The 27,755-nt window shown below is 44.3% G+C and overlaps 2 protein-coding genes across 4 annotated transcripts; both read left to right on the top strand.

Annotated features, from left to right (window-relative positions):
• The first annotated feature begins 150 nt into the window (after positions 1-150).
• On the top strand, positions 151-14,504 carry LOC106607747 (serine/threonine-protein kinase LATS1). Its single transcript, XM_014205037.3, has 8 exons — positions 151-343; positions 866-1,350; positions 3,634-3,784; positions 4,086-5,566; positions 11,152-11,734; positions 11,872-12,057; positions 12,229-12,335; positions 12,439-14,504. The coding sequence occupies exons 2-8, from the start codon at positions 997-999 to the stop codon at positions 12,973-12,975; spliced, it is 3,399 nt and encodes a 1,132-aa protein (XP_014060512.2). The 5' UTR covers positions 151-343; positions 866-996; the 3' UTR covers positions 12,976-14,504.
• A 2,496-nt stretch (positions 14,505-17,000) lies between these two features.
• katna1 (katanin p60 (ATPase containing) subunit A 1) lies at positions 17,001-27,192 on the top strand. 3 transcript variants are annotated; one of them, XM_014204727.3, is made up of 11 exons: positions 17,001-17,213; positions 17,588-17,750; positions 17,855-18,000; positions 18,393-18,555; positions 18,923-19,038; positions 19,175-19,280; positions 19,390-19,548; positions 19,694-19,820; positions 25,789-25,923; positions 26,010-26,136; positions 26,409-27,192. In XM_014204727.3, the coding sequence occupies exons 2-11, from the start codon at positions 17,589-17,591 to the stop codon at positions 26,605-26,607; spliced, it is 1,440 nt and encodes a 479-aa protein (XP_014060202.1). In that variant the 5' UTR covers positions 17,001-17,213; position 17,588; the 3' UTR covers positions 26,608-27,192.
• Positions 27,193-27,755: the final 563 nt, after the last annotated feature.

The following is a 27,755-nucleotide window of genomic DNA, read 5'->3' as shown; positions in this document are numbered from 1 at the left end:
TAGACTACAAACATTTGACATCCATTTGTTTTCATTTTGTATGTATATATTGTATTTGTTTTATGTTTATGAGTAAGAATACCTGAATCACTTGGGAAAGGCCTCTGCATTTGTTGGGGGGGCGAAAGGTGCTATCGCAGGGGACGATGGGAAAAACAACCTACACATCCGGGAAAGTTGTTTCTGTCAAGACAGGAATATTCAAGCCACTGTTGGGACACGGAGTAGTAGTAAAATTCTTCACTTTCAAACGTCGTCTAAATCAGTCGATTAACTCATTTCATCGCACTTTCTTGTTGATTTGAAGTCTGGAGATTTGATTAAAATAAGAATGCTTCTGAAGGTAAATTCATTGACAACAACCTGTTAGCTAGCATGCTAGCAAACCTGGCTAGTGGTTGCTTTGCGACGCGGACAGGCCGTGGACAACCAGCAGTTGGATTTGGTAGATGGCTAGCTGGTTAGCTATTTAACTGAAGTCAGTAACTGCTTGCTAACTAAATACGTAGCATTTTATTCTTCACTACCTTTTAGCTTTGTAGCTGGCCGGATTACATATGTTTATTACATAACATCCTACAGTCGGTACTTTTAAATACAATATTTGGTACCCGGCTAACTTAGCTACCAGCACCATTTGTTTTCATGGTTACGTTTGCTAACTAACGTTAGTTGAGTTGATAGGTTGTAACTGAAGTTGCATCTTATAACTAATAGTTTCGTTTTGTAGCCATCTTCCATAATGAATTGTCTGAATATATTAATTGACAATCTGTTGGATCATTTCACTGCTCATATCTGGGAGATTGCATTAATTCCTATTTGCTGCACCATCTTCATATGTTCTGTGTTTTATCATCCCCAGGTATTCAGTAGGATGCAGATGTGAAGTAATTCTAGTCTTGAAGCTCTTCTTGGCCCCTAATACCCTCACAGTGACCCACTGCTGTGTGCTACCCTGTTGTCCCCTTTGGCTGTCAACCTACATGTTCTTACATGAAGAGAGGGGAGAAACCCGAAGGATATCGACAGATGCGACCGAAGACTTTCCCTGCTAGCAACTACAGTGTTAACAGCCACCAGATGCTGCAGGAAATTCGGGAGAGTCTCCGGAACATGTCCCGGCCTTCTGACCCACCTAAGGTGGACATGGGGGGTGCTGGAATAGTGGTGCCTGAAGACCCCAGGCAGCAAGGGCGCTGCAGCAACCCCAGAAACCCCTACCACAAAGCCTTGCAGGAGATTCGCAAGTCCCTGATGCCTTATGCCAATGAGCCCAGCTCTTCTGGACGGACTGCAGAGGTTAACAAACAGATGTTGCTGGAGCTGCTGTCTGCTGGCTTTGATGAGGTATGGAGGAAACAGTGCTTCAGCTAGGTATCTAGCGAAGGTGTGGACTTGACTCACATGATTTCGACTCTACATTTAGATTGACACACTACACACACGTCATTGACACTCCCACACAAAACCCACTCGCATACACTACATTCGCCCACACACGCATACCGACACACACACTTTTACACTTATCATTTGCTGCTGCTACTCTGTTCTTTATTTTACTCTTATTATTATTATTATGATCTATTCTGATGCCTAGTCACTTTACCCTGCATTCATGTACAGTGCATTCTGAAAGTATTCAGACCCCTTGACTTTTTCCACATTTTGTTATATTATACAGCCTTATTCTAAAATGTATTAAATCGTTTTTTCCCTCATCAATAAACACGCAAAACCCCATAATGACAAAGGAAAATCAATTTTTTATACATTTTTGCAGATTTTATAAAAACTGAAATAACATTTACATAAGAATTCAGACCTTTACTCAGTACTTTGTTGAAGCACCTTAGGCAGTGATTACAGCCTTGAGTCTTTTGGGGTATGACGCTACAAGCTTGGCACACATGTATTTGGGGAGTTTCTCCCATTCTTCTCTGCAGATCCTCTCAAGCTCTGTCAGGTTGGATGGGGAGCGTTGCTGCACAGCCATTTTCAGGTCTCTCCAGAGATGTTCAATCGGGTTCATGTCCGGGCTCTGGCTGGGCCACTGAAGGACATCCAGAGACTTGTCTCGAAGCCACTCCTGCATTGTCATGGCTGTTTGCTTAGGGTCGTTGTCCTGTTGGAAGGTGAACCTTCGCCCCCAGTCAGTGGAAACAGGATGCACCTGAGCTCAATTTCGAGTCTCAAAGCAAATTGTCTGAATACTTATGTAAATAAGGTATTTCTGTTTTTTTTTTATTTTTAATACATTTGCAACCATTTCTAAAAACCTGTTTTCTCTTTGTCATAATGGGGTATTGTGTGTGTGTATATATATTGCTGAGGATAATTTTTAAAAATGTAATCAATTTTAGAATAAGGCTAAAACGTAACAAAATACTTTCTGAAGGCACTGTATAAACTGATTGTTTAAAGCAAAACTACTAAAATGATTGCTGATGGTGAACCTGAACAATCAAAATAAAATATTGCAAGTCCTGTTCCGCAGGTATAGTTAGGTGAGAGTTGTCCCCGGTAGCTTACAGCCTACCTCGCGTTGGTCAGCACGCAGTTTGACTAGGCTACTGATATTGACTGTGGACGTTAGGCATGCAAAATATCTTGTAGTTGATCAATGACTGTCAACACTGTTACATGCAGTTTGACACTGAAGGAGAGGAAGCATCAGTTGTCATAAAAGATTAGGTATTTTCAGAAGTTAGAAAGAATGTAGTATGAGGCCCAAAAAATAGTTAACCGCCGATTTGTAAAGTGTGAATAGATTTTCTGACCGATGCATGCTACATTTGGATCGGTTTGGGGTCAGCGGACCGATGCACTTATAAACATTTTAAATCGGAACCTATGCGTATCTGTGAATCATTACATACCTAGTAACCAGCCCTCTCACCCACTCAGCATCAACCATCACCGGACGTCCATAGATTATGAAAAGTCAGTCCAAATCCGAGCCAATCCTAGACGTCTGTTTCACAAGTTTGGACAGCATAATGTTAGTACAGTAGAGTATAGGTCAGTACAGTACTGTATAGTAGTGCACACGAGTACAGTGTCATTTATTGTACTCTACTGTAATGCACTGAATTCTACTGTGCTGTGCGGAGCTCATTCTAATAATTGCCAGTGTAGAATAAGGAGGAAATTAAATGTTTCTACCTTTGTACCTATTCGGCATACATCACCATGAAGAGAATGACATTCATAGTTATGCATTTCTGTTTAGTTTAAAGTAGTTCATAGAGTTGTATGGTATAACTTTGAAATCAATATTTTAATTTTTTGGGTAATTGGCATAAAAGTGAAAATCTGAGTGATTCTGTTACTGTGGAATTGCCCTAATGCTAAAGATGTTTTCAACTAGTCAGTCACAGGACTCCTGTATTCAGCACTGAAGCGGAGTATACAATATTTTCAATGAAACAGTATGTCATTTAAAAAGCTACTGGGATGTCTGGTTCTTTAAAAAATTGTGCACAAAGAAAAGCATGTAGCAATTACATTGTATTTGACAGTTGTTGAGTAGTTCCTGTTAACTTGATCTGACGTTCGTCTAACAGTACCTCGAGCAACCCTTTTTTATTTATTTTGGGTATTAATAGCAAGTAAATGTATTGTGTGCAGGAAATGGTGATCCGTGCTCTGATGCAGACCAACAGTCGCAGTGTGGAGGCAGCCATAGAGTACATTAGTAAGATGAGCTACCAGGACCCTGTGAGGGAGCAGATGGTGGATGCCGCCGCCCGCCCCGTCAATGCAGGCATGAAAGCCCCCGGTAGGTGTCTGTCCTTTGTGACCGAACCCCTCCTTTTTCCAGGGTTGTTCACAGGAACTTGGCTACTGTTGTTGCAGGATCTAGGGGTAGACTATTTGTCGCTGGAGATGCAATAGATTGTCGTTGAGGGAACAAGATTCTGTTGAACAACTGCTTTGGGGGAAGGGAGTGTGTTTGAATTGAGAATGCTGTACAAGGCAAGGGTTTGCTCTCTTTTGATATAGCTGTAACATCTACTGCAAACATAATGATTCATCTCTATATGCTTCTTTTTAACTAGTTTTTCTTCCCATCGTTGCAGGCTCCTCTCATATCCAGCAGCCTGTGCTGAGGAGGCAGAGCTGGAAGGGTTCCAAGGAGTCCCTGGTTCAGAGACATGGCCACATGAGGGTGGAGGGGATGGTGTACCGTTCAGACAGCCCTGGACCCCAGGGTGACCTGGCAGGACGAGGCCCTCCCCCAGCCTTCCCACAGGGCCACCCTGGCAACAACCAACGGGTCAACCCTCCCCTACCCCCTCAGGTGCGCAGTGTCACCCCTCCCCCAAATAGGGGTGGAACCCCACCTCCACCCTCCTGGGACAGTAACCCCTCCACAAAGCGCTTCTCTGGCAACATGGATTACCTGGTTCCCCGGATCTCTCCCGTTCCCCAAGGAGCCTGGCCCGATGGCTACTCAGCCCCCCAGAACCAGAGGGGTATCAGCCCAGTGCCCATGGGCCGTCAGCCCATCATCATGCAGAGCTCTGGGGGGAACAAGTTCAGCTTCCCCTCCGGCTGGTCTCAGAACGGCTCCCCTCAACCAGACTACATGGGACACCAGAGTGGTGGTAGCAGACAACCCCCTCCCCCTTACCCAGTGAACCAGAGCAGCAGACAAAGCCCCACTGCTCAGCAGATGCAGGCCGGAGGTCCTGCCTCCTCCCCATCCTACGTCAATGATGGTAACCTCCCCCAGTCCATGATGGTGCCTAACCGGAACAGTCACAACCTTGACATGTACAACATGGGCGGGCCTCAGTCCTGGTCCCAAGCCCCCCCCGGCCAACCCCAGTCCTCCCCAGGTAGCAGCAACCAGGACATGTCCCCCTCATGGCAGCAGCACAGCATCCCTGTCCGATCCAACTCCTTCAACAGCCACCAGATGAGCAACAGGCAGGGCCACCCAGCCAGCTCCCAACCCTCTGCCACCACAGTGACAGCCATCACCCAGGCCCCCATCCTGAGGCCCGTTAAGAGTATGCGTGTGCAGAAGCCTGAACTACACACTGCTGTGGCCCCCACACACCCACCCTGGATGCACCATCCCCCACCCTCTCCATCTCCCACTACCTACCAGGAGCCGCTACCAGCAGCACCCATGCCCCATGTACCCATTACAGTAGCAGAGGTGCCCAGTTACCAGGGTCCTCCACCCCCATACCCCAAACACCTCCTCCAGCAGCCTGCTGCACCCTGCCCTGCCTATGACCCAGGGCCCAAGCCCAGTACTGGGAGAGAGGAGGCTGCAGAGGAAGAGGAGTGTAGCAGCAGCTCTAATGACAGGCCAGAAGGCCCATACTCTGCTGCCATGGGAACAGAGAAGGAGAATAAACAGATCACCACGTCTCCGGTGCCTATGCGCCGGAACAATAAAGACGAGGAGCGGCGAGGAGACCCCAGAGTGCCACTCTACTCTCCCCAGGCCTTCAAGTTCTTCATGGAGCAGCACGTTGAGAACGTCCTTAAGAACCACCAAATGAGGATCCATAGGAAGAAGCAGCTGGAGAGTGAGATGCAGAGGGTGAGTCCACAGGCACTACTTATAATTAGTGATGCACCGATATTACATTGTTGACCAATACCAATCTTTTCCTTGACAAAAAAACCTGATACCGATATAAAAAAAAATGTGCAGCCTTTTAAGCATTCTAGTACAGTTAAATAGTTAACACACACATGGACGAAGTGGTCTAAGGCACTGCATCTCAGTGCAAGAGGCGTCACTACAGTCCCTGGTTGAAATCCAGGCTGTATCACATCCGGCCGTGATTGGGAGTCCCATGGGGCAGCGCACAATTGGCCCAGTGTTGTCCGGGGTAGGCCGTCATTGTAAATAAGTATTTGTTCTTAACTGACTTGCCTAGTTAAATAAAGGTTACACACACCACACTGACCAAAAAGTTATTTTGTTGCCATTTAAAGTTGAAGTCGGAAGTTTACATACACTTAGGTTGGAGTCATTAAAACTTGTTTTTCAACCACTCCACAAATTTCTTATTAACAAACTATAGTTTTGGCAAGTCGGTTAGGACATCTACTTTGTGCATGACACAAGTAATTTTTCCAACAATTGTTTACAGACAGATTATTTAACTTATAATTCACTGTATCACAATTCCAGTGGGTCAGAAGTTTACATACACTAAGTTGACTGTGCCTTTTAAACAGCTTGGAAAATTCCAGAAAATTGTGTCATGGCTTTAGAAGCTTCTGATAGGGTAATTGACATCATTTGAGTCAATTGGCGATGTACCTGTGGATGTATTTCAAGGCCTACTGTCAAACTCAGAATGTTTTTGTTTTTTTAACCTTTTTAACTAGGCAAGTCAGTTAAGAACAAATTCTTATTTTGAACGACGGCCTAGGAACAGTGGGTTAACTGCCTTGTTCAAGGGCAGAACGACAGATTTTTACCTTGTCAGCTCTGGGATTCGATCTTGCAACCTTTCGGTTACTAGTCCAACGCTCCAACCACTAGGCTACCTGCCCCATCCTTGAGAGCAATTTCCAAACGCCTGAAGGTACCATGTTCATCTGTACAAACAATAGCACGCAACTATAAACACCATGGGACCACGAAACCGTCATACCTCTCAGGAAGGAGATGCATTCTGTCTCCTGGAGATGAACGTACTTTGGTGTGAAAAGTGCAAATCAAACCCAGAACAACAGCAAAGGACCTTGTAAAGATGCTAGAGGAAACGGGTACAAAAGTGTCTATATCCACAGTAAAACGAGTCCTATATCGACATAACCTGAAAACCACCATAGAAAAGCCAGACTACTGTTTGCAACTGCACATGGAGACAAAGATCTGGTCTGATGAAACAAAAATAGAACTGTTTGGCCATAATGACCATCGTTATGTTTGGAGGAAAAAGGGGAAGGCTTGCAAGCCGAAGAAAACCATCCCAACCGTGAAGCACGGGGGTGGCAGCATCATGTTGTGGGGGTGCTTTGCTGCAGGAGGGACTGGTGCACACAAAATAGATGGCATCACAAAATAGATGGCATCATGAAAAAATAAAATTATGTGGATATATTGAAGCAACATCTCAAGACATCAGTCAGGAAGTTAAAGCTTGGTCGCAAATGGGTCTTCCAAATGGACAATGACCCCAAGCATACTTCCATAGTTGTGGCAAAATGGCTTAAGGACAACAAAGTCAAGGTCAACTTGTGGAAGGCTACCTGAAACGTTTGGCCCAAGTTAAACAATTTAAAGGCAATGCTACCAAATACTAATTGAGTGTATGAAATAAATAAATTCCCACTGGGAATGTGATGAAAGAAATAAAAACTGAAATAAATCATTCTCTACTCTTATTCTGACATTTCACATTCTTAAAATAAAGTGGTGATCCTAACTGACCTAAAACAGGGAATTTTTACTAGGATTAAAGGTCTGGAATTGTGAAAAACTGAGTTTAAATGTATTTGGCGAAGGTGTATGTAAACTTCAGACTTCAACTGTACGTATGTCCCCATTACCAGTAGAACATAATCAAAACCTATTTCTTTCACTTACTTGCTGTTTCGTTTGTAAAGTCGTTTCATTCTCAACCAGGATTTCTATGGAAAACCGTTTGGGTCTTTGCTTGTCTAGATACAATTTAACACTATTTGACGTGTCAAATAAGCTTGTTGACCAATCAGGAACAATTTAACGCTTTCACAATTTTTTGGTACATAGTGTAATCAATGTGTAATAACTCACTCGTATTTCATACCTATACTATGAAGCTGGTAAAGTTGTCTCGTGCACTTACAGCGCTGGTCATAAAAAAATGCTAGCTAGCTCATGGATGCAAACAATGTCGTTTTGCTATGTTTTTGTGGAAGAACAATCTATTTCAGTAGATATAGTAAACTAGTTAAGATAGCTGTCATCTAAAATAATCCTAATTCATAAAACAGTTCTTATTTGATTAATGGTCGTCGGATGTGATCTATGTTAAGTTAGCCACAATAGTGGATTTTGCGGTTAGCCTTCAAAATAAGTTATTCTACTATTTGCATCACTGTCAATGACATACTTTTATTTTGAAGGCAAACTGCAAATTCCACTATTGTGCCTAGTTTCGCAACAGATAACCCGGTGCTGTCGAGCCTCACTAGCCTGATGAAGTTAGCTGACTGCTTATAACGTCCGCTTTGGGAAACCGGGTTAAGTAGCTGAATAGCTATTTATTTTCATGAACTGAAGTTCAATTTCAATAGGCGAACATCAAGTGGCAACCTAGCTAATACGTACTCAAGGATTCATAAATCATTGCAGAGAATAATGAAAATGACTGCAGTTTCTACTGGTCATTGTTTTCAGGCTGGTTGTATTGGTGCTAGCAAGGTACAAGTAGAACTTAATCAAAACCAATTTCTTTCACTTACATGCTGTTTCGTTTGTAAAGTCGAGCTAGCTACCTCAGAAGTTTCGGTCAAACAAATTATGCTTTATTACCAACGCGGTATTGTAAACACATCGTTCGTGGCCGGTGTTTGCTTGTTTGCAGTCTTTTTCTGTACAGCTTTGACAGTGCTACTGTATCTTTTTTGACACGCAATGACCCAACGGCGTTCCATAGTATTGTATCGACCCTGAGTTTATAAGCGTGGAAATCGACTCTGCCGCTCGAGCATGCTTTTGCGGCACAGTCGATAGCGCGCCGGACTTGGGGCTTGAAGGTCGAGGGTTCGAGACCTGCTCCCTGCTTGCTGTTTCATTACAGTATGTATGTTGTGAAGCTAATAGCAGTGACTCATTTACTGTGTAACTCCGATAGGGCATCATCTGAAAAATAGCACACTTGGTAGTGTGGTCGGCGAAAGCCAACGACAGAGAACGGTTGATTGTCAAAGGCAATGAATACCATTATCTTGGTGTTAATGGATTTGGCCTTTGAGTTGTCTCGCATACATTTTCTTACTCTTTCAAATGACTGCTCAACTTGTTGACTGCTCGAGCCACACAGCAGACGTGGGCTACGTAGGAAGGTTGTGTTGCATGTGTAACACTACATTTTACGTGGCGTCATTACGTCATGTACCTACGTTATATAGGTTTGCACATCGGCGTTAAACTAGACGTCGGGCCGATGTTGGCATTTTTAGCTAATATCGTCCGGTTCCGATATGTTGTAATGTCCCTATGAGTTACATTTGCTCTAAACAATGGTATAATCTGAATTTGGTCCAATTCAATTCGCAGGAATACAGGGTAATTATCAACTGAAAAGCCTAAATTTACACCGAAATCATTTCGAATGGCCTCACGCAGTCTCTTAGTTTCCAATATTTGCCTCTTTCTTCCTATTTCTCTCCTGTTCAAGCTGTATGTTCATTGTTTTTTAATGTTCTATTCTTTCTGTCTGCTTAGCTGTCTCTTTCTTTCTCTCCTGTTCTCTACTTGCTGTCACTAACAGCTGATGTAGAAGGTAAAAGTATCTTCTATCAATGCCGTGACCTGAATAGTCCACACAGATCAGTGACCAAGTAAGCCGCTATTGAAAGATTTACTTTTAAAAATTGAACAGCATGAAGCCCTCTGCTGACTGACAGCAACACACCAACTCCTTAGGGAGAGGCATGCCTGTCCATCCACTTCCATGTTAGTGCTCCGTTGCCGCATATATTAACACCTTGCTTGCCAAGAATCCCCCCCTTATTGAGGATGTCTGCTGTACACTATATATACAAATGTATGTGGACACCACTTCAAATTAGTGGATTCAGCTATTTCAGCCACATCCGTTGCTGACAGGTGTATAAAATCGAGCACACAGCCATGCAATCTCCATAGACAAACACTGTCAGTAGAATAGCCTTACTGAAGAGCTCAGTGACTTTTAATGTGATACTGTCATTGGATGCCACCTTTCCAACATGTCAGTTTGTGAAATTTCTGCCTTGCTAGAGCTGCCCTGGTCAACTGTAAGTGCTGTTATTGTGAAGTGGAAACATCTAGGAGCAACAACAGCTCAGCCACGAAGTGGTAGGCCACACAAGCTCACAGAACATGACCGCCGAGTGCTGAAGCGTGTAGCGCATACAAATCATCTGTCCACAGTTGCAACACTCACTACCGAGTTCCAAATTGCCTCTGGACGCAACGTCAGCACAAGAACTGTTCGTTGGGAGCTTCATGAAATAGGTTTCCATGGTCGAGCAGTCACACACAATGCCAAGCGTCGGCTGTAGTGGTGTAAAGCTCGGCGCCATTGGACTCGAGCAATGGAAACGCATTCTCTGGAGTGATGAATCGTGCTTCACCACCTGGCAGTCCAACGGACAAATCTGTGTTTGGCGGATGCCATGAGAACGCTACTTGCCCCAATGCATCGTCCCAACTGTAAAGTTTGGTGGAGGAGCCATATTGGTCTGAGGCAGTTTTTCATGGTTTGGGCTAGGCCCCTTAGTTCCAGTGTAGGGAAATCTTAACACTACAGCATACAATGACATTTAGACGATTCTGTGTTTCCAACTTGGTGGCAACAGTTTGGGGAAGGCCCTTTCCTGTTTCAACATGATAATGCCCCTGTGCACAAAGCGAGGTCCATACAGAAATAGTTTGTCGAGATCAGTGTGGAAGAACTTGACTGGCCTGCACAGAGCCCTGACCTCAACCCCATCGAACACCTTTGGGATGAATTGGAATGCCGACTGTGAGCCAGGCCTAATCGCCCAACATCAGTGCCCAACCTCACTAAGGCTCTTGTGGCTGAATGATAGCAGCAATGTTCCAACATCTAGTGGAAAGCCTTCCCAGAAGAGCGGAGGCTGTTAAAGAAGCAAAGGGGGGACCAACTCTATATCAATGCCCATGATTTTGGAATGAGATGTTCGACAAGCAGGTGTCCACATACCTTTGGTCATATAGTGTATCTTGTTGGGGTTTGTTACCTGCGTTTTCCAATGTTTTAATGGTTACTATTTTGTGTTACCTTACCTTGGCCTGCATCCTACCAGGTTGAATTCATTGCTTTGCTAATGCATCTTCGGTTGTTTTATTTTATGTGCCTAATGAATGTTCTGTGCTGCTCTTTTAAATAAACAATTTTTGGGGAGATCTCCATGACAGGCCTGAATGTAAATTGTCATATTTTGCTTTAGGTTGGGTTGTCAGGGGATGCCCAGGAGCAAATGCGCATGATGCTGTCTCAGAAAGAGTCCAACTACATCCGACTGAAGCGGGCCAAGATGGACAAATCCATGTTCAAGAGGATCAAGACCCTGGGCATCGGGGCCTTTGGAGAGGTGTGTCTAGCCCGGAAGGAGGACACGGGAGCCCTGTACGCCATGAAGACGCTGCGCAAAAAAGACGTTCTCCTCAGGAACCAGGTGGCCCACGTCAAGGCAGAGCGAGACATTCTGGCTGAGGCTGATAATGAGTGGGTGGTGCGGCTCTACTACTCCTTCCAGGACAAGGACAACCTGTACTTTGTGATGGACTACATCCCCGGAGGAGACATGATGAGTCTGCTGATCAGGCTGGGCATCTTCAAAGAGGACTTAGCTCAGTTCTACATCGCTGAGCTCACCTGCGCCGTGGAGAGCGTGCACAAGATGGGATTCATCCACCGCGACATCAAGCCAGACAACATCCTCATAGACCGGGACGGACACATCAAGCTCACCGACTTTGGGCTCTGCACCGGCTTCCGTTGGACGCACGACTCGAAGTACTACCAGAGTGGTTAGTATGATCCATGCCTTATGATGCTTGTTACTGCTTCAATCCAAGAGGATGTTTTGGCCTTTGGGGTAACACTGTTCTCCCTCTCTTCATTGTCAGTAAAGCCAAGCTCATCTTTGTGTCGTCTCTCTCCGTAGGAGACCATGTTCGGCAGGACAGCATGGATTTCAGTAAGGAATGGGAGCAGGACCCAGCTAACTGTCGCTGCGCAGACCGGCTCAAGCCCCTGGAGAGGAGGAAGGCGAGGCAACACCAGCGCTGCCTGGCCCACTCCTTGGTGGGGACACCCAACTACATCGCTCCAGAGGTGCTGCTCAGAACAGGTAAGCCTGTGTAAGAGAAAGTTGAATCTGCTATGGAGTTGGAAAAATAATTGGTGATGTTTGAATTACTGGTGTAGTAGTGACATTTTAAGCGTATGAAAGGTTATTATTTTTCTCTTGTGCACCATGTTATTGTCTCTGGCATGTGACTGTGTTAACTCTCTATTCAAGGATACACCCAACTGTGTGATTGGTGGAGTGTTGGTGTCATTCTGTATGAAATGGTGGTTGGGCAGCCTCCTTTCTTAACAACTACACCCCTGGAAACCCAGCTCAAGGTAAATTAACCAGTTCAAAACTGAGCATATCTCATGTTGGCCTGGTTTGTCAGGTGTTTTACTCTGCGTTATATTAAACGAGCTGGTTCTGTCTTGTACGCAGGTGATAAACTGGCAGACCACCCTGCACATTCCCCCTCAAGCCAAGCTGAGCCCAGAGGCATCGGACCTCATCATTAAACTGTGCCGCGGCCCCGAGGACCGCCTCGGCAAGAACGGTGCCGACGAGATCAAGGTGCAGCCCTTCTTCAAGACCATCGACTTCTCTAATGACCTGCGGCAGATGCAGCCAGCCCCCTACATACCCACCATCGCTCACTGCACAGACACCTCCAACTTTGACCCGGTGGACCCAGACAAGCTGTGGAGCAGCGATAACGAAGCCGAGGGCAAACACAATGACACCCTCAATGGGTGGTTCAAGAACGGCAAGCACCCCGAGCATGCCTTCTACGAGTTCACCTTCCGCCGCTTCTTTGACGACAACGGCCACCCCTACAGCTGTCCCAAGCCCATTGGCATAGAGTATGAGGAGGGATCTGATGGGGACGAGGCAGACTCTGAGGCCCCGGCACAGGAGGAGGGAGACCAGGAAGAGAGCCGCAGGGGGGCACAGGGCCGTGATTTGGTCTATGTGTAGTATCTTCTATGAACATCTTTGTTCTGCTGGACTGTTGGTACATAATAGGTCTGGGAAACAGGTTGCTGGTTTGTCAGAGAGCGGGTCAGGAGTTGGGTATATGACGTGGACGTGTTTAACTGTTCTTGTGGGGACCAGAAGTCAAATGCTATTTCTAGGGGATTTAGGGTTAAGGTTAGAATTAGTGTTATAATTACGTTAAGGGTTAGGAGCTAGGGTTAAGGTTAGGTTTTTGGGTTAAGGTTAGGGAAAATAGGATTTTGAATGGGACTGAATTGTGTCCCCCACAAGTTTAGCTGTACAAGACTGTGTGTGTTCTCAGCCGCTTCTTCTGCGTAACAATTAGGACCAGATATAATTGTACCATACAGAACAGATACATGGTACATATAACTACACTACAGTATACTCTACACTACAGTCTGTAGGAAGAGGGTTTAGTCTTTCACACTACAGGTGTATTCATAGAGTTGTACAGGGTACGCTTTATATGCTGTCTGACATTGAACAGACCAATGAATTGAAAGCAAAAATATCAGGGTGCTCTTCGAAGACTTACAAACCCTGTTTTTAAGCCTTCATTTATTTAAGATACTACAAACTGGTGATGCTAGTTGATACTCATAAGTATGGGATTTATTTTTTTTACTTAATTTTTTGCCAATTGTCTTAATTTATATTTTAATAGGTCTATTGCAATGGGGATATATTAGTGATATCACTCTGGTAGAATTTGCAGGGATAAGTACATCTTGAATTGTTCATTGCTGTGCCTTTGATCTTCTGCTCTTTCACCAAATACTGTATAGGGGGGCATTTTAAACTAGACTTAGTTGATTGAACTAGGGTTTTGTGTATTTTTCTCATTTATACATAACATTTATTTATAAATTGTTGTACACATTTGATGTAAATATTTTCTCTATCTATTCGATTGGTTAGTTGATATTCATTAGGGCAGGCCCTCTGCATTATTCTCGCATTATTCAAATCTCTTTCCTGTAATAATTGGTAGCGATCATTCCACTGTCTGTTTTGTTTCCTTGTTGCTGAAAAAGGCTAATCTGAAAGGTACCTTTAATTTAATGATACTAAAGTAAATGAAGAGATGGAATGACTGGGGCCGACAGGCTCCCGTTATGCTACGTACAGGGCATTTTCTTCTCTCTCATTCACTTCCACAGTAGCATCTGCCTTCATCACCTCTGACATAGTGTCTCAACCAAGCACTATGCTGTGCATGTATGAGCTCACTGACACGGCGAACCTGTTCATGAAGGACTGATACTATACTGAAAAAGGAATTCTGTATTGGCACTCTTTAGTAGCTCATAGTGGATAGATGGGTCACCTCCCCTATCCCATATTTTTCCTTTATAAGTGACTTGGAAAGATTTTTATGTAGTTGTAATGTGCTGTTTTTGTTGAAATCATGTAAAGATTACATAATTAGATTTATGGAGTAAATGTTTTGGGAGGGGGATTTGGAGAAGGGCTAATGAATAAAGAATGTAAAGCACTTCCACAAATTCCATTTTCTTGGCCTTTCACACCTGGAACTATCCAATACAGGCTGCTCTATAGTACTCTCCAGGGGTATTGAACTCTTACCCTATGAGGTCTGGAGCCTGCTGGTTTTGTGCTCGATCTGATAATTAATTGCCCACACCTGGTATCCCAGGTCTAAATCAGTCACTGAACAGTGTTGGGAAAAGTACCAAATGGTCATACTTGAGTAAAAGTAAAGATACCTTAATAGAAAATGACTCAAGTGAAAGTCACCCAGTAAAATCCTACTTGAGTAAAAGTCAAAGTATTTGGTTTTAAATATACTTAAGGATCAAAAATAATGTGATTGCTCAAATATACTTAGGTATTAAAAGAAAGTATAAATAATTTCAAATGTCTTATATTAAGCATACCAGATGGCACCATTTTATTGTTTTTTTTTTAATTTACAGACAGCCAGGAGCACGCTCCAACACTCAGACATACTCTAAAACGAAGCATGTGTTCAGTGAGTCTGCCAGATCAGAGGCAGTGGAGATGACCAGGGATGTTCTCTTGATAAGTGTGTACATTAGAATATTTTCCTGTCCTGCTAAGCATTCAAAATGTAATGAGTATTTTTGGGTGTCAGGGAAAATATAAAAAATACAGTACATTTAGGAATGTAGTGAAGTAAATATAAAAGTTGTCAAAAATATAAATAGTAGATTAAAAAAAACATGAGCTGGCACACACCCAGAAAATAGTTTGTGTGGAGGTGCTGACTAACGGCGAATAAACTATAAACTATCAAACGAAAGTCGCACACTGCATGTATAATCTCCCAACAATTTAATGGGTATTCACCAACGTTTCGGCATCACTGCCTTCCTCAGGGTGTAATATAAATAGTAAAATATAAATAGTTAAGTACAGATACCCAAAAAACAACTTAAGTAGTACTTTCAAGTATTTTTACTTAAGTACTTTACACCACTGCCAATGTATCGTCCATGTAAAAAACCTGTCTGATTAGGATGAATAATATCCGACAATACCTTTTTAAATCTTTGTGCTATATATTTTGCATGACAACACTGAAGTGTAAGGGGCCTCCCATTTTTGAAACGGACTGGATCTTTAGATTTACCACTTGGTTCCTGTTTCAGGAATAATGAAATCAGACCTTCTTGTTGAGTATCTGATAATGTACCATTTTTATAGTAGTGTTTAAAACATATTAGTAATGGTCCTCTGAGTACATCAACAAAGGTTTGGTATACCTCAACTGGTATGCCATCCAGCCCTGGATTTTTCCCAGACTTAAAGGATTTAATAGCATCAAGAAGTTCCTCCTCTGTAATTTGGCCTTCACATGAGTCTTTCTGTACAGCTGTTAATATTACATTATTAATAGAAAAAAAATCCATAGAATTAACTTCGGTTAGTGGAGATGGAGGAGACTGAAATGAAAACATATGCTTAAAGTACTTTGCTTCCTCTTTCAAAATATTCTTTAGTGAATCATGGGTGACTGTCATTAGTTTCAGTAAATCATTTTTGGTAGCATTTCTATGTTGAAGATTAAAAAAGAATATGGGTAGCATTTTTTGGTAGCATTTTTCTCCATATTCCATCCAGTTTGCTTTATTTAAAAAAAAATATATTACATTTTATCTTTCTTGAATAAGTCCGTCCATTTCTTTTTGTTTTTCCTCTAACTTATTCTGTCTTTATGGTACAGTTGTATTGCTATCTATCTGTAATGTTAGTCCTTCTTTTCTTTTGACCTAAATTGCCTTTGTTTTAGAGATGAGCGTAGAATTGCATGGCCTCTAAAGGCACATTTAAAAGTAGTTTTAAATATACTTAAGTATCACAAGTAAATGTAATTGCTAAAATATACTTAAGTATCAAAGTAATAGTATAAATAATTTAAAATTCCTTGTATTTAGCAGACCAGATTGTTTTCTAAATGACAGATTACAGATAGCCAGGGGCACCCTCCAACACTGAGACATCATTTACAAACAAAGCATTTGTGTTTAGTGAGTCCACCATATCAGATGCAGTAGGGATGACCAGGGATTTTCTCGGGATAAGTGTGTGAATTGTCCTGTTAAGCATTCAAAATGTAACACATACTTTTCGGTGTCAGGGAAAATGTGTGGAGTAAAGAGTACATTATTTTCTTTAGGAATGCAGTGAACTAAAAGTAAAATATGTCAAAAATATAAATGAGTAAAGTACAGATACCCCAAAAACTACTTAAGTAGTACTTTAAAGTATTTTTACTTAAGTAATTTACACCACTGTCCCTGATTAGTGGGGAACAATGAAAATACGCAGTGGAACTCGCTTCTAGGGCTAGAGTTGTGTTTGCGGGTACTACTCAAATCAAAATAGCCAGCATCTGTTCACCCAAATGTGTAGTCTGTTGAAAAGGGTCAAAGCCACATTTGTATTTTAACGTGTTGTATATGAAAGAGTTAAAATAATGCTGCTGCTACTAGTGCTGTTTTATTTCTGATTCCAGTTCAGGATATGACGCCTGCATTGACAGCTTCAAACGTTCATAGGCGGGCGTGTTGTCGGGCTTCGGTGTGGTTTTAGCTCTTTTGACAGACGAAAATAAATGTAATTAACGTTATATATATTTGCCATTTTTAAACGCTTGACTCGATTTGTTTCAGTCCTTGGGTGCGGTTCTACACTTTTTGTGTCGTATTTTTTTTCCATCAATGCAACAGGTGGGTGTAGCTAGCAAACTAGCATGCTAAAGAAGTTTGGGAGTTAGTTTGTAGTTGCTAATTTGACATGAAATGTGTTTTTATGTGCCAGTAACGTTATGTAACAAATACCTTTGCTAGTGTTATTGATAGTATTTTCTAAATTGTGGTATTCGTTCGTTCATCTGAAACGTGTTAGTTAACAAACTAGCCAAGTTATGCTAAGCTAACAGTCAGATATCATTCAACTCCCTGTCACAGCTGGCATCTTCATGTCCATCTTGTGCCATTAATGTTTTGTTTTACAGGATCTCTGCCATGCCTTCTGGAGGGAACTGCATTTTAACATCACAAAAAAAACATCACTTTATCTAATAAAATGTTCATCTCTCTAGAATGAGTCTGCATGAGATCAATGAAAACGTGAAACTTGCTCGAGAGTACGCATTGCTTGGGAACTACAGTTCTGCTATTGTTTGTTATCGGGGAGTACTTGAACAAATCAAGAAATACCTTTTCACAGTACGGGACAGTAGCTTCCAACAAAAATGGCAACAGGTAAAATCTATGACCTTTGTCATTTTTAAACCTAAGTTTGATTGGAACAGAGTTTTGGTCAGCAAATGTTACTTCCTAATGTTGCTATTGACATCTCTTTACAGGTATGGCAAGAGATAAACGAAGAAAACAATCAGGTTCAAGAAATAATGAGAACTCTAGAAAGTTTTCAACTGGAGACCACCCCATCCAAACCACCAAGTAATCAAGATGGCATTAATGACATATGGCCTGTACAAGTAGAGCGCAGGTACAGCATGGACTCCTTTCACACACATTTATATTGTAGTGTATATATTTAGAGGCCCAGTCATTCATTTACTGGGAAAATATATTCAAGTTGTTTTCATGTCTTTGCATTAGTATCTGATGGGGTGGCACGTTGGTTAGTAAGAGGGGAGAATAAGCTGTTTGTCTGAAGAAAATAACTTAATGATCCAGTCATATGAGTGAGATTAGTGCTCAGAGTGCCTGGTAGTGGCCTGCTCTCTCTTTCAGCACTCACAAAGGTACCCACTTGATGTCCAAATGTCATCTTTTAAGATACAAAATAGCTGAACCTGAAAGTATTATTTGGAGTGCTTAGGCTGATTGATGTACTATTCCCTTCTTTCCTTAAAGATCCTCTCCTCTTCCGGTTAGGAGGCCCCCGGTTCCCTACAAAGACAGTAAACCACACAACAACCGCCTGAGTGTGGCCGGTGTGCGGGCTCAGCATCGCCAGTCACCACGTGGGGCCAATGGGGACCGAGCCAAACCTTTGAAGGGCAAGGAAAAAAAAGAGGCCAAACCAAAAGACGACAAGGTAAATGACAATGTACCATCAAGGGCTCAAATACGGACTGAAAGGTTCTTTGTTACACCCTTACATAATACACACATAATCCTCCTTGTGGTAGGAGTGGTCTATCTTTTCATTGTAAACTCACGAAAATATAAAGGTTCAATTTTATAAATGATCACTGTCCCAGGGAAAATGTCTAATGCTTTGCCTGGCATTGCCCAACCTTAACTTGAAAGCTATTTGCACTGTTGACCAAACATTGTTCACTCTGTGTTTACCTAAAATCATCATCACCACCTTGTCAGTCTGGTTCCTGGAATAGAGCGAGCCTCTGCTACACAGTGAGCCCCCTCAGGGCTGACAATCTTCCTGTATGTTTGCCTTGCAGAACAAAGCTGAAGTCTCAGAGAAAGAGGTGAAGCGGTTTGACGGGCAAGGATATGACAAAGACCTTATTGAGGCCCTGGAGAGGGACATCATATCACAGAACCCCAATGTCAAATGGTATGTTTGACTGGCTGTCAATTAACCTCTCTGAACAGCTATCATTAACCTCCAGGATTATCCTAAAAATACAACATATGTTTCTCGTTGTAAGGGTTGTCTAACAGGAAATATATATTTTTTCCAATTCCTATAGGGATGATATTGCAGACTTGGAAGAAGCAAAAAAGCTTTTGAAAGAAGCTGTTGTGCTACCCATGTGGATGCCAGAGTTTTTCAAAGGAATACGAAGACCGTGGAAGGTATGCATCGAAGCCCAAGGCCCACTTGATTTATAGATTATTTAGATTGGAAGAGCTGATATGATGCCTTGCTAATATGTGGTGTATCCATGTGCAATATTTTTTTTAGGGTGTGCTTATGGTGGGTCCTCCAGGCACAGGAAAGACTCTTCTGGCCAAAGCCGTCGCCACAGAGTGCAGAACCACATTCTTTAACGTCTCGTCTTCTACTCTCACTTCCAAGTACAGAGGAGAGTCTGAAAAACTGGTCCGCATTCTATTTGAAATGGTAAGGTTCTGCCTCATCAGCTCCTCTGCCCGTGCAGTACATTTTTCTTCCTGAAAGAGAACTGGCGGCATCATATTAGGAAAATGTGAAAAGGCTGTTTTTGAGGTGTGGCTCTATTCAGTGTTTTATTTTGTCCTCTGAACAGGCCCGGTTCTATGCCCCCACCACCATATTCATTGATGAGATTGACTCCATGTGCAGCCGCAGAGGAACGTCAGAGGAACATGAGGCTAGCCGGCGGGTGAAGGCAGAGCTGCTGGTCCAGATGGATGGTACAGTAACAGCTGCCACTATGCTTAATTGGGAGGCCAAATTAATTAAATCAAATCAAAGTTTATTTGTCACGTGTGCCGAATACAACAGGTGTTCACAGATTTACATTTAAGTCATTTAGCAGACGCTCTTATCCAGAGCGACTTACAAATTGGTGCATTCACCTTATGATATCCAGTGGAACAACCACTTTACAATAATGCATCTAAATCTTTTAAGGGGGGGGGGGGTTAGAAGGATTACTTTATCCTATCCTAGGTATTCCTTAAAGAGGTGGGGTTTCAGGTGTCTCCGGAAGGTGGTGATTGACTCCGCTGTCCTGGTGTCGTGAGGGAGCTTGTTCCACCATTGGGGTGCCAGAGCAGCGAACAGTTTTGACTGGGCTGAGCGGGAACTGTGCTTCCTCAGAGGTAGGGGGGCCAGAAGGCCAGAGGTGGATGAACGCAGTGCCCTTGTTTGGGTGTAGGGCCTGATCAGAGCCTGAAGGTATGGAGGTGCCGTTCCCTTCACAGCTCCGTAGGCAATCACCATGGTCTTGTAGCGGATGCGAGCTTCAACTGGAAGCCAGTGGAGAGAGCGGAGGAGCGGGGTGACGTGAGAGAACTTGGGAAGGTTGAACACCAGACGGGCTGCGGCGTTCTGGATGAGTTGTAGGGGTTTAATGGCACAGGCAGGGAGCCCAGCCAACAGCGAGTTGCAGTAATCCAGACGGGAGATGACAAGTGCCTGGATTAGGACCTGCGCCGCTTCCTGTGTAAGGCAGGGTCGTACTCTGCGAATGTTGTAGAGCATGAACCTACAGGATCGGGTCACCGCCTTGATGTTAGTGGAGAACGACAGGGTGTTGTCCAGGATCACGCCAAGGTTCTTAGCACTCTGGGAGGAGGACACAAGGGAGTTGTCAACCGTGATGGCGAGATCATGGAACGGGCAGTCCTTCCCCGGGATGAAGAGCAGCTCCGTCTTGCCGAGGTTCAGCTTGAGCTGGTGATCCGTCATCCACACTGATATGTCTGACAGACATGCAGAGATGCGATTCGCCGCCTGGTTATCAGAAGGGGGAAAGGAGAAGATTAATTGTGTGTCGTCTGCATAGCAATGATAGGAGAGACCATGTGAGGATATGATGGAGCCAAGTGACTTGGTGTATAGCGAGAATAGGAGAGGGCCTAGAACAGAGCCCTGGGGGACACCAGTGGTGAGAGCGCATGGTGCGGAGACAGATTCTCGCCACGCCACCTGGTAGGAGCGACCTGTCAGGTAGGACGCAATCCAAGCGTGGGCCGCGCCGGAGATGCCCAACTCGGAGAGGGTGGAGAGGAGGATCTGATGGTTCACAGTATCAAAGGCAGCAGATGGGTCTAGAAGGATGAGAGCAGAGGAGAGAGAGTTAGCTTTAGCAGTGCGGAGAGCCTCCGTGACACAGAGAAGAGCAGTCTCAGTTGAATGCCCAGTCTTGAAACCTGACTGATTAGGATCAAGAAGGTCATTCTGAGAGAGATGGCAGGAGAGCTGGCCAAGGACGGCACGTTCAAGAGTTTTGGAGAGAAAAGAAAGAAGGGATACTGGTCTGTAGTTGTTGACATCGGAGGGATCGAGTGTAGGTTTTTTCAGAAGGGGTGCAACTCTCGCTCTCTTGAAGACGGAAGGGACGTAGCCAGCGGTCAAGGATGAGTTGATGAGCGAGGTGAGGAAGGGGAGAAGGTCTCCGGAAATGGTCTGGAGAAGAGAGGGGATAGGGTCAAGTGGGCAGGTTGTTGGGCGGCCGGCCGTCACAAGACGCGAGATTTCATCTGGAGAGAGAGGGGAGAAAGAGGTCAAAGCACAGGGTAGGGCAGTGTGAGCAGGACCAGCGGTGTCGTTTGACTTAGCAAACGAGGATCGGATATCGTCAACCTTCTTTTCAAAATGGTTGATGAAGTCATCCGCAGAGAGGGAGGAGGGGGGGGGGGGAGTATTCAGGAGGGAGGAGAAGGTAGCAAAGAGCTTCCTAGGGTTAGAAGCAGATGCTTGGAATTTAGAGTGGTAGAAAGTGGCTTTAGCAGCAGAGACAGAAGAGGAGAATGTAGAGAGGAGGGAGTGAAAGGATGCCAGGTCCGCAGGGAGGCGAGTTTTCCTCCATTTCCGCTCGGCTGCCCGGAGCCCTGTTCTGTGAGCTCGTAGTGAGTCGTCGAGCCACGGAGCAGGAGGGGAGGACCGAGCCGGCCTGGAGGATAGGGGACAGAGAAAATCAAAGGATGCAGAAAGAGAGGAGGGTTGAGGAGGCAGAATCAGGAGATAGGTTGGAGAAGGTTTGAGCAGAGGGAAGAGATGATAGGATGGAAGAGGAGAGAGTAGCGGGAGAGAGAGAGCGAAGGTTGGGACGGCGCAATACCATCCGAGTAGGGGCAGAGTGAGAAGTGTTGGATGAGAGCAAGAGGGAAAAGGATACAAGGTAGTGGTCGGAGATTTGGAGGGGAGTTGCAATGAGATTAGTGGAAGAACAGCATCTAGTAAAGATGAGGTCAAGCGTATTGCCTGCCTTGTGAGTAGGGGGGAAGGTGAGAGGGTGAGGTCAAAAGAGGAGAGGAAAGAAGGAGGCAGAGAGGAATGAGTCAAAGGTAGACGTGGGGAGGTTAAAGTCACCCAGAACCGTGAGGGGTGAGCCATCCTCAGGAAAGGAACTTATCAAGGCGTCAAGCTCATTGATGAACTCTCCAAGGGAACCTGGAGGGCGATAAATGATAAGGATGTTAAGCTTGAAAGGGCTGGTAACTGTGACAGCATGGAATTCAAATGAGGAGATAGACAGATGGTTCAGGGGAGAAAGAGAGAATGTCCACTTGGGAGAGATGAGGATTCCAGTGCCACCACCCCGCTGGCTCGATGATCTAGGGTTATGCGAGAACACGTGGGCAGACGAAGAGAGAGCAGTAGGAGTAGCAGTGTTATCTGTGGTAATCCATGTTTCCGTCAGCGCCAGGAAGTCTAGGGACTGGAGGGTAGCATAGGCTGAGATGAACTCAGCCTTGTTGGCTGCAGACCGGCAGTTCCAGAGGCTGCCGGAGACCTTACTGTGAAATGCTTACTTACAGGCTCTAATCAATAGTGCAAAAAAAAGTTATTAGGTGAACAATAGGTAGGTAAAGAAATAAAACAACCGTAAAAAGACAGGCTATATACAGTAGCGAGGCTACATACAGACACCGGTTAGTCAGGCTGATTGAGGTAGTATGTAGATATGGCTAAAGTGACTATGTATATATGATGAACAGAGTAGCACTAGTGTAAAAGAGGGGTTCTGATCTGGCAGACTCATTAAACACAAATGCTTGGTTTGTAAGTTATGTCTTGAGTGTGCCCCTGGCTATCCGTAAAGAAAATTGTGCTGTCTGGTTTGCTTAATATAAGGAATAAGAAATTGTTATACTTTTACTTTTGATACTTAAGTACATTTTAGCAATTCCATTTACTTTTGATACATACGTATATTTAAAACCAAATACTTTCAGTATTTTACTGGGTGACTTTCACTTGAGTCATTTTCCAATTAAAAAAAAAATGTTTACCCCTTGACACAGTCAATGCCCACTTAACCCGGAAGCCAGCCGCACCAATGTGTCGGAGGAAACACTGTACACCTGGCAACCGTGTCAACGTGCACTGCGCCCGGCCCACAGGAGTTGCTAGTGCGCGATGGGACAAGGACATTCCTGCTGGCCAAACCCACCCCTAACCCGGACGACGCTGGGCCAATTGTGCACCGCCCCATGGGTCTCCCAGTCATGGCCGGCTGCGACAGAGCTTGGACTCGGACCCAGAATCTCTAGTGGCATAGCTAGCACTGCGATGCAGTGCCTTAGACCACTGTTTCACTCAGGAGACTATGCATATATGATGAACAGAGTAACAGCAGTGTAAAAAGAGGGGTTGGGTGGGGGGGCACACCATGCAAATAGTCCGGGTAGCCCTTTGATTACCTGTTCAGGAGTCTTATGGCTTGGTGGTAAAAACTGATGAAGCCTTTTTGTCCTAGACTTGACACTCCGGTACCGCTTGCTATGCGATAGTAGAGAGAACGGTGTATGGCTGGGGTCTTTGACAATTTTTAGGGCCTTCCTCTGACACCGACTGGTGTAGAGGTCCTGGATGGCAGGCAGCTTAGCCCCAGTGATGTACTGGGCCGTATGCACTACCCTCTGTAGTGCCTTGCGGTCAGAGGCCGAGCAATTGCCGTACCAGGCAGTGATGCAACCAGTCAGGATACTCTCGATGTTGCAGCTGTAGAACCTTTTGAGGATCTCAGGACCCATGCCAAATCTTTTCAGTCTCCTGAGGGTGAATAGGCTTTGTCGTGCCCTCTTCACGACTGTCTTGGTGTGTTTGGACCATTCTAGTTAGTTGTGGACACCAAGGAACTTGAAGCTCTCAACCTGCGCGACTACAGCCCCGTCGATGAGAATGGGGGCGTGCTCGGTCCTCCTTTTTCTGTAGTCCACAATCATCTCCTTAGTCTTGGTTACGTTGAGGGATAGGTTGTTATTCTGGCACCACCCGGCTGTTTCGTCGTTGTCGGTGATCAGGCCTACCACTGTTGTGTCGTCTGCAGACTTAATGATGGTGTTGGAGTCGTGCCTGGCCATGCAGTCGTGGGTGAACAGAGAGTAAAGGAGGGGACTGAACACGCGCCCCTGGGGAGCTCCAGTGTTGAGGTTCAGCGTGGCAGATATGTTGCTACCTACCCTCACCACCTGGGGGCGGCCCGTCAGGAAGTCCAGGATCCAGTTGCAGAGGGTGTTTAGTCCCCGGATCCTTAGCTTAGTGATGAGCTTTGAGGGTACTATGGTGTTGAACGCTGAGATGTAGTCAATGAATAGCATTCTCACATAAGTCTTCCTTTTGTCCAGGTGGGAAAGGGCAGTGTGGAGTGCAATAGAGATGGCATCATCTGTGGATCTGTTTGGGCGGTATGCAAATTGGAGTGGGTCTAGGGTTTCTGGGATAATGGTGTTGATGTGAGCCATTACCAACCTTTCAAAGCACTTCATGGCTACGGATGTGAGTGCTACGGGTCTGTAGTCATTTAGGCAGGTTACGTTAGTGTTCTTGGGCACAGGAACTATGGTGGTCTGCTTGAAACATGTTGGTATTACAGACTCAATCAGGGACATGTTGAAAATGTCAGTGAAGACACCTGCCAGTTGGTCAGCACATGCCTGGAGCACGCGTCCTGGTAATCCGTCTGGCCCCGCAGCCTTGTGTATGTTGACCTGTTTAAAGGTCTTACTCACATCGGCTACGGAGAGCGTGATCACACAGTCGTCCGGAACAGCTGATGCTCTCATGCATGCCTCAGTGTTGCTTGCCTCGAGGCGAGCATAGAAGTGATTTAGCTCGTCTGGTAGGCTCGTGTCACTGGGCAGCTCGCGGCTGTTCTTCCCTTTGTAGTCTGTAATAGTTTGCAAGCCCTGCCACATAAGACGAGCGTCAGAGCCGGTGTAGTATGACTCAATCTTAGCCCTGTATTGATGCTTTGCCTGTTTGATGGTTCGTCGCAGGGCATAGCAGGATTTCTTGTAAGCTTCTGGTTTAGAGTCCCGCACCTTGAAAGCGGCAGCTCTACCCTTTAGCTCAGTGCGAATGTTGCATATAATCTATGGCTTCTGGTTGGGGTATGTACGTACAGTCACTGTGGGGACGACGTCCTCAATGCACTTCTTGATAAAGCCAGTGACTGATGTGGTGTACTCGATGCCATCGGAAGAATCCCGGAACATGTTCCAGTCTGTGATAGCAAAACAGTCCTGTAGTTTAGCATCTGCTTCATCTGACCACTTTTTTTTATAGACTGAGTCACTGGTGCATGCACCACTGGTACATGCACTATTCATGTCTCTACAACAATGTTTCTTGCCCAATAGATTGTACCCTAAATACATAGCAGTGATAATATCGATTTGATTGTTTATGGGATTTTATGCTGTTTAGGTGTGGGAGGAGCATCAGATAATGAGGATCCCTCTAAGATGGTGATGGTGCTGGCAGCCACTAACTTCCCCTGGGACATCGATGAGGCTCTGAGGAGACGTCTGGAGAAGAGAATCTACATCCCTCTGCCTTCAGGTCAACAATCACTGGAACACGGTTTTCCTGAAATATATATATATTTATGTTCACAATGGTGTGATTATGGCTTGTTTTCTCTGCAGCCAAGGGCAGAGTGGAGCTGCTGAGGATCAACCTAAAGGAGCTGGAGCTGGCCAATGATGTGGATATGGCAAAGATAGCAGAGCAGAGTGAGGGCTACTCAGGAGCAGACATCACCAATGTGTGCAGGTAAGGCCTTTACTTTTCAGGTTTATTTGTTATTTTTTTGTAAAAAAAAAAATGTATGCACAAAAACCAGTCGTAAATAAACACTGAATAGATTAGTCTTGTGTATTTGTTCAAATACAATTATTCAGCTGAGACTATCACTGATTTGAAAACGAGATGCCTCTTCAATTAGGAAATAATGTGGAATGAACCACTCTTAACGTTATGTGATATGAGAGTAATGTCAGGTGTGTTCCACTGCCTTTAGTAAACACTGTCCATTACATCTGTAGGGACGCCTCTCTGATGGCCATGCGGCGAAGGATCGAGGGGTTGACGCCAGAGGAGATCCGTAACATCTCCAGAGCCGAGATGCACATGCCCACCACCATGGAGGACTTTGAGTCTTCTCTGAAGAAAGTGTCCAAGTCTGTATCAGCTTCCGATCTAGAGAAGTATGAGAAGTGGATTGAAGAGTTTGGCTCCTGCTGAGAGTTAATCAGGAAGCCTGCAGCGCCTCAAATCTGCAGGGGATTTGGTGGGATGCTCAGTTGATATTCTGGGAACAATAATTGAACTGTCATGGTTTCCCTTTCTTTGTAAATTATTTATATCTTAGGCTAGGTGATGCGAAATGCCTTGAAGTAGGGTAACCATGCACCTAAGTAAGCTGTTCTATTATGGCCCAGGAGTGCTGGAACTGTTGAAAACCAAATGATTCTCTGATTTGTTTTATTATAGCTCAATTTACACTAGTAGATTGGCTGTTATATAGTTCATTCAGTTGCACTACCAGGTCTCATGACAGCAAATTCTATGGTCCTTTCTATTTCAATTGAACACCTTTGCTACCAAAGTATCCAGTGTCTTTGGGTTTTATCAGATGTGCTACTGCTATCAGTTAATCAAAGTTACACTACCAGAATTTTTTTTATGCACTTGATTTAATTTCTAAATATGTATTTAGGGGACCAACTGGTTCTATCCACATTTTGTGGATGTGAATTTATATACCAATCAGAACACTAACCATGTCTTAATAAAGCTATAAAAGTCAAATATTACTTGCATTGACAAGGCTTCCATGTGCTTTATTTGCATGTAACCTGGCTGTATTGTGTAGCGTGAATGTCACGAACATTACAGAAACATTTATTGAGCAGCATTTGGGTATTCAATGTAGTTTGATTAGAATGAAAATACATTATGCACACAAGTCATGCTCCCATGCTTCAGTACAACACACAAGACTGAAATGGAATTGAGGCACCAGAGAAGCAACAAAATGGTAAAATAACATAAGTTCTTCACCCATTCACTGAAGTTCAAATCAGCATGCAGTTTCCTTCTATGAAGCCGTTTCTGTGACCGCCAACTGCATTCACTACTAGGGCTTCTCCTGCAAGTTCTGCTGAGGCAGAAAGTCAATGTGCCAAGGCCTCATTCAATGCCATGCGTAGGTCAACCAGAAGCCTAGTCTTGAATCACATTAATACAATTCTATTTTGGTCATGCCTTTGAGGCAAACCAGCCAATATGCTACTGGGAGAAGAGTAGGTCTAACTACAGTGGGGAGAACAAGTATTTGATACACTGACGATTTTTTGCAGGTTTTCCTACTTACAAAGCATGTAGAGGTC

The sequence above is a fragment of the Salmo salar genome, chromosome 06 (genome assembly GCF_965601325.2).
Source record: "Salmo salar chromosome 06, fSalSal1, whole genome shotgun sequence".
Classification (NCBI taxonomy): Eukaryota; Metazoa; Chordata; class Actinopteri; order Salmoniformes; family Salmonidae; genus Salmo; species Salmo salar.
The sequence above is the reverse complement of the archived record's forward strand: the minus strand, read 5'-3'. Positions and strand labels throughout refer to the sequence as shown.

Excerpts from the sequence above, each read along its gene's own strand:
- LOC106607747 (XM_014205037.3), top strand. The coding sequence starts at position 997 with ATGAAGAGAGGGGAGAAACCCGAAGGATATCGACAGATGCGACCGAAG. Across the intron at positions 1,351-3,633 it reads TGTCTGCTGGCTTTGATGAG|GAAATGGTGATCCGTGCTCT; the intron begins GTATGGAGGAAA and ends TATTGTGTGCAG. Across the intron at positions 12,336-12,438 it reads CCCTGGAAACCCAGCTCAAG|GTGATAAACTGGCAGACCAC; the intron begins GTAAATTAACCA and ends TCTTGTACGCAG.
- katna1 (XM_014204726.3), top strand. The coding sequence starts at position 17,589 with ATGAGTCTGCATGAGATCAATGAAAACGTGAAACTTGCTCGAGAGTAC. Across the intron at positions 17,751-17,854 it reads TCCAACAAAAATGGCAACAG|GTATGGCAAGAGATAAACGA; the intron begins GTAAAATCTATG and ends ATCTCTTTACAG. Across the intron at positions 19,549-19,693 it reads TCCGCATTCTATTTGAAATG|GCCCGGTTCTATGCCCCCAC; the intron begins GTAAGGTTCTGC and ends TCCTCTGAACAG.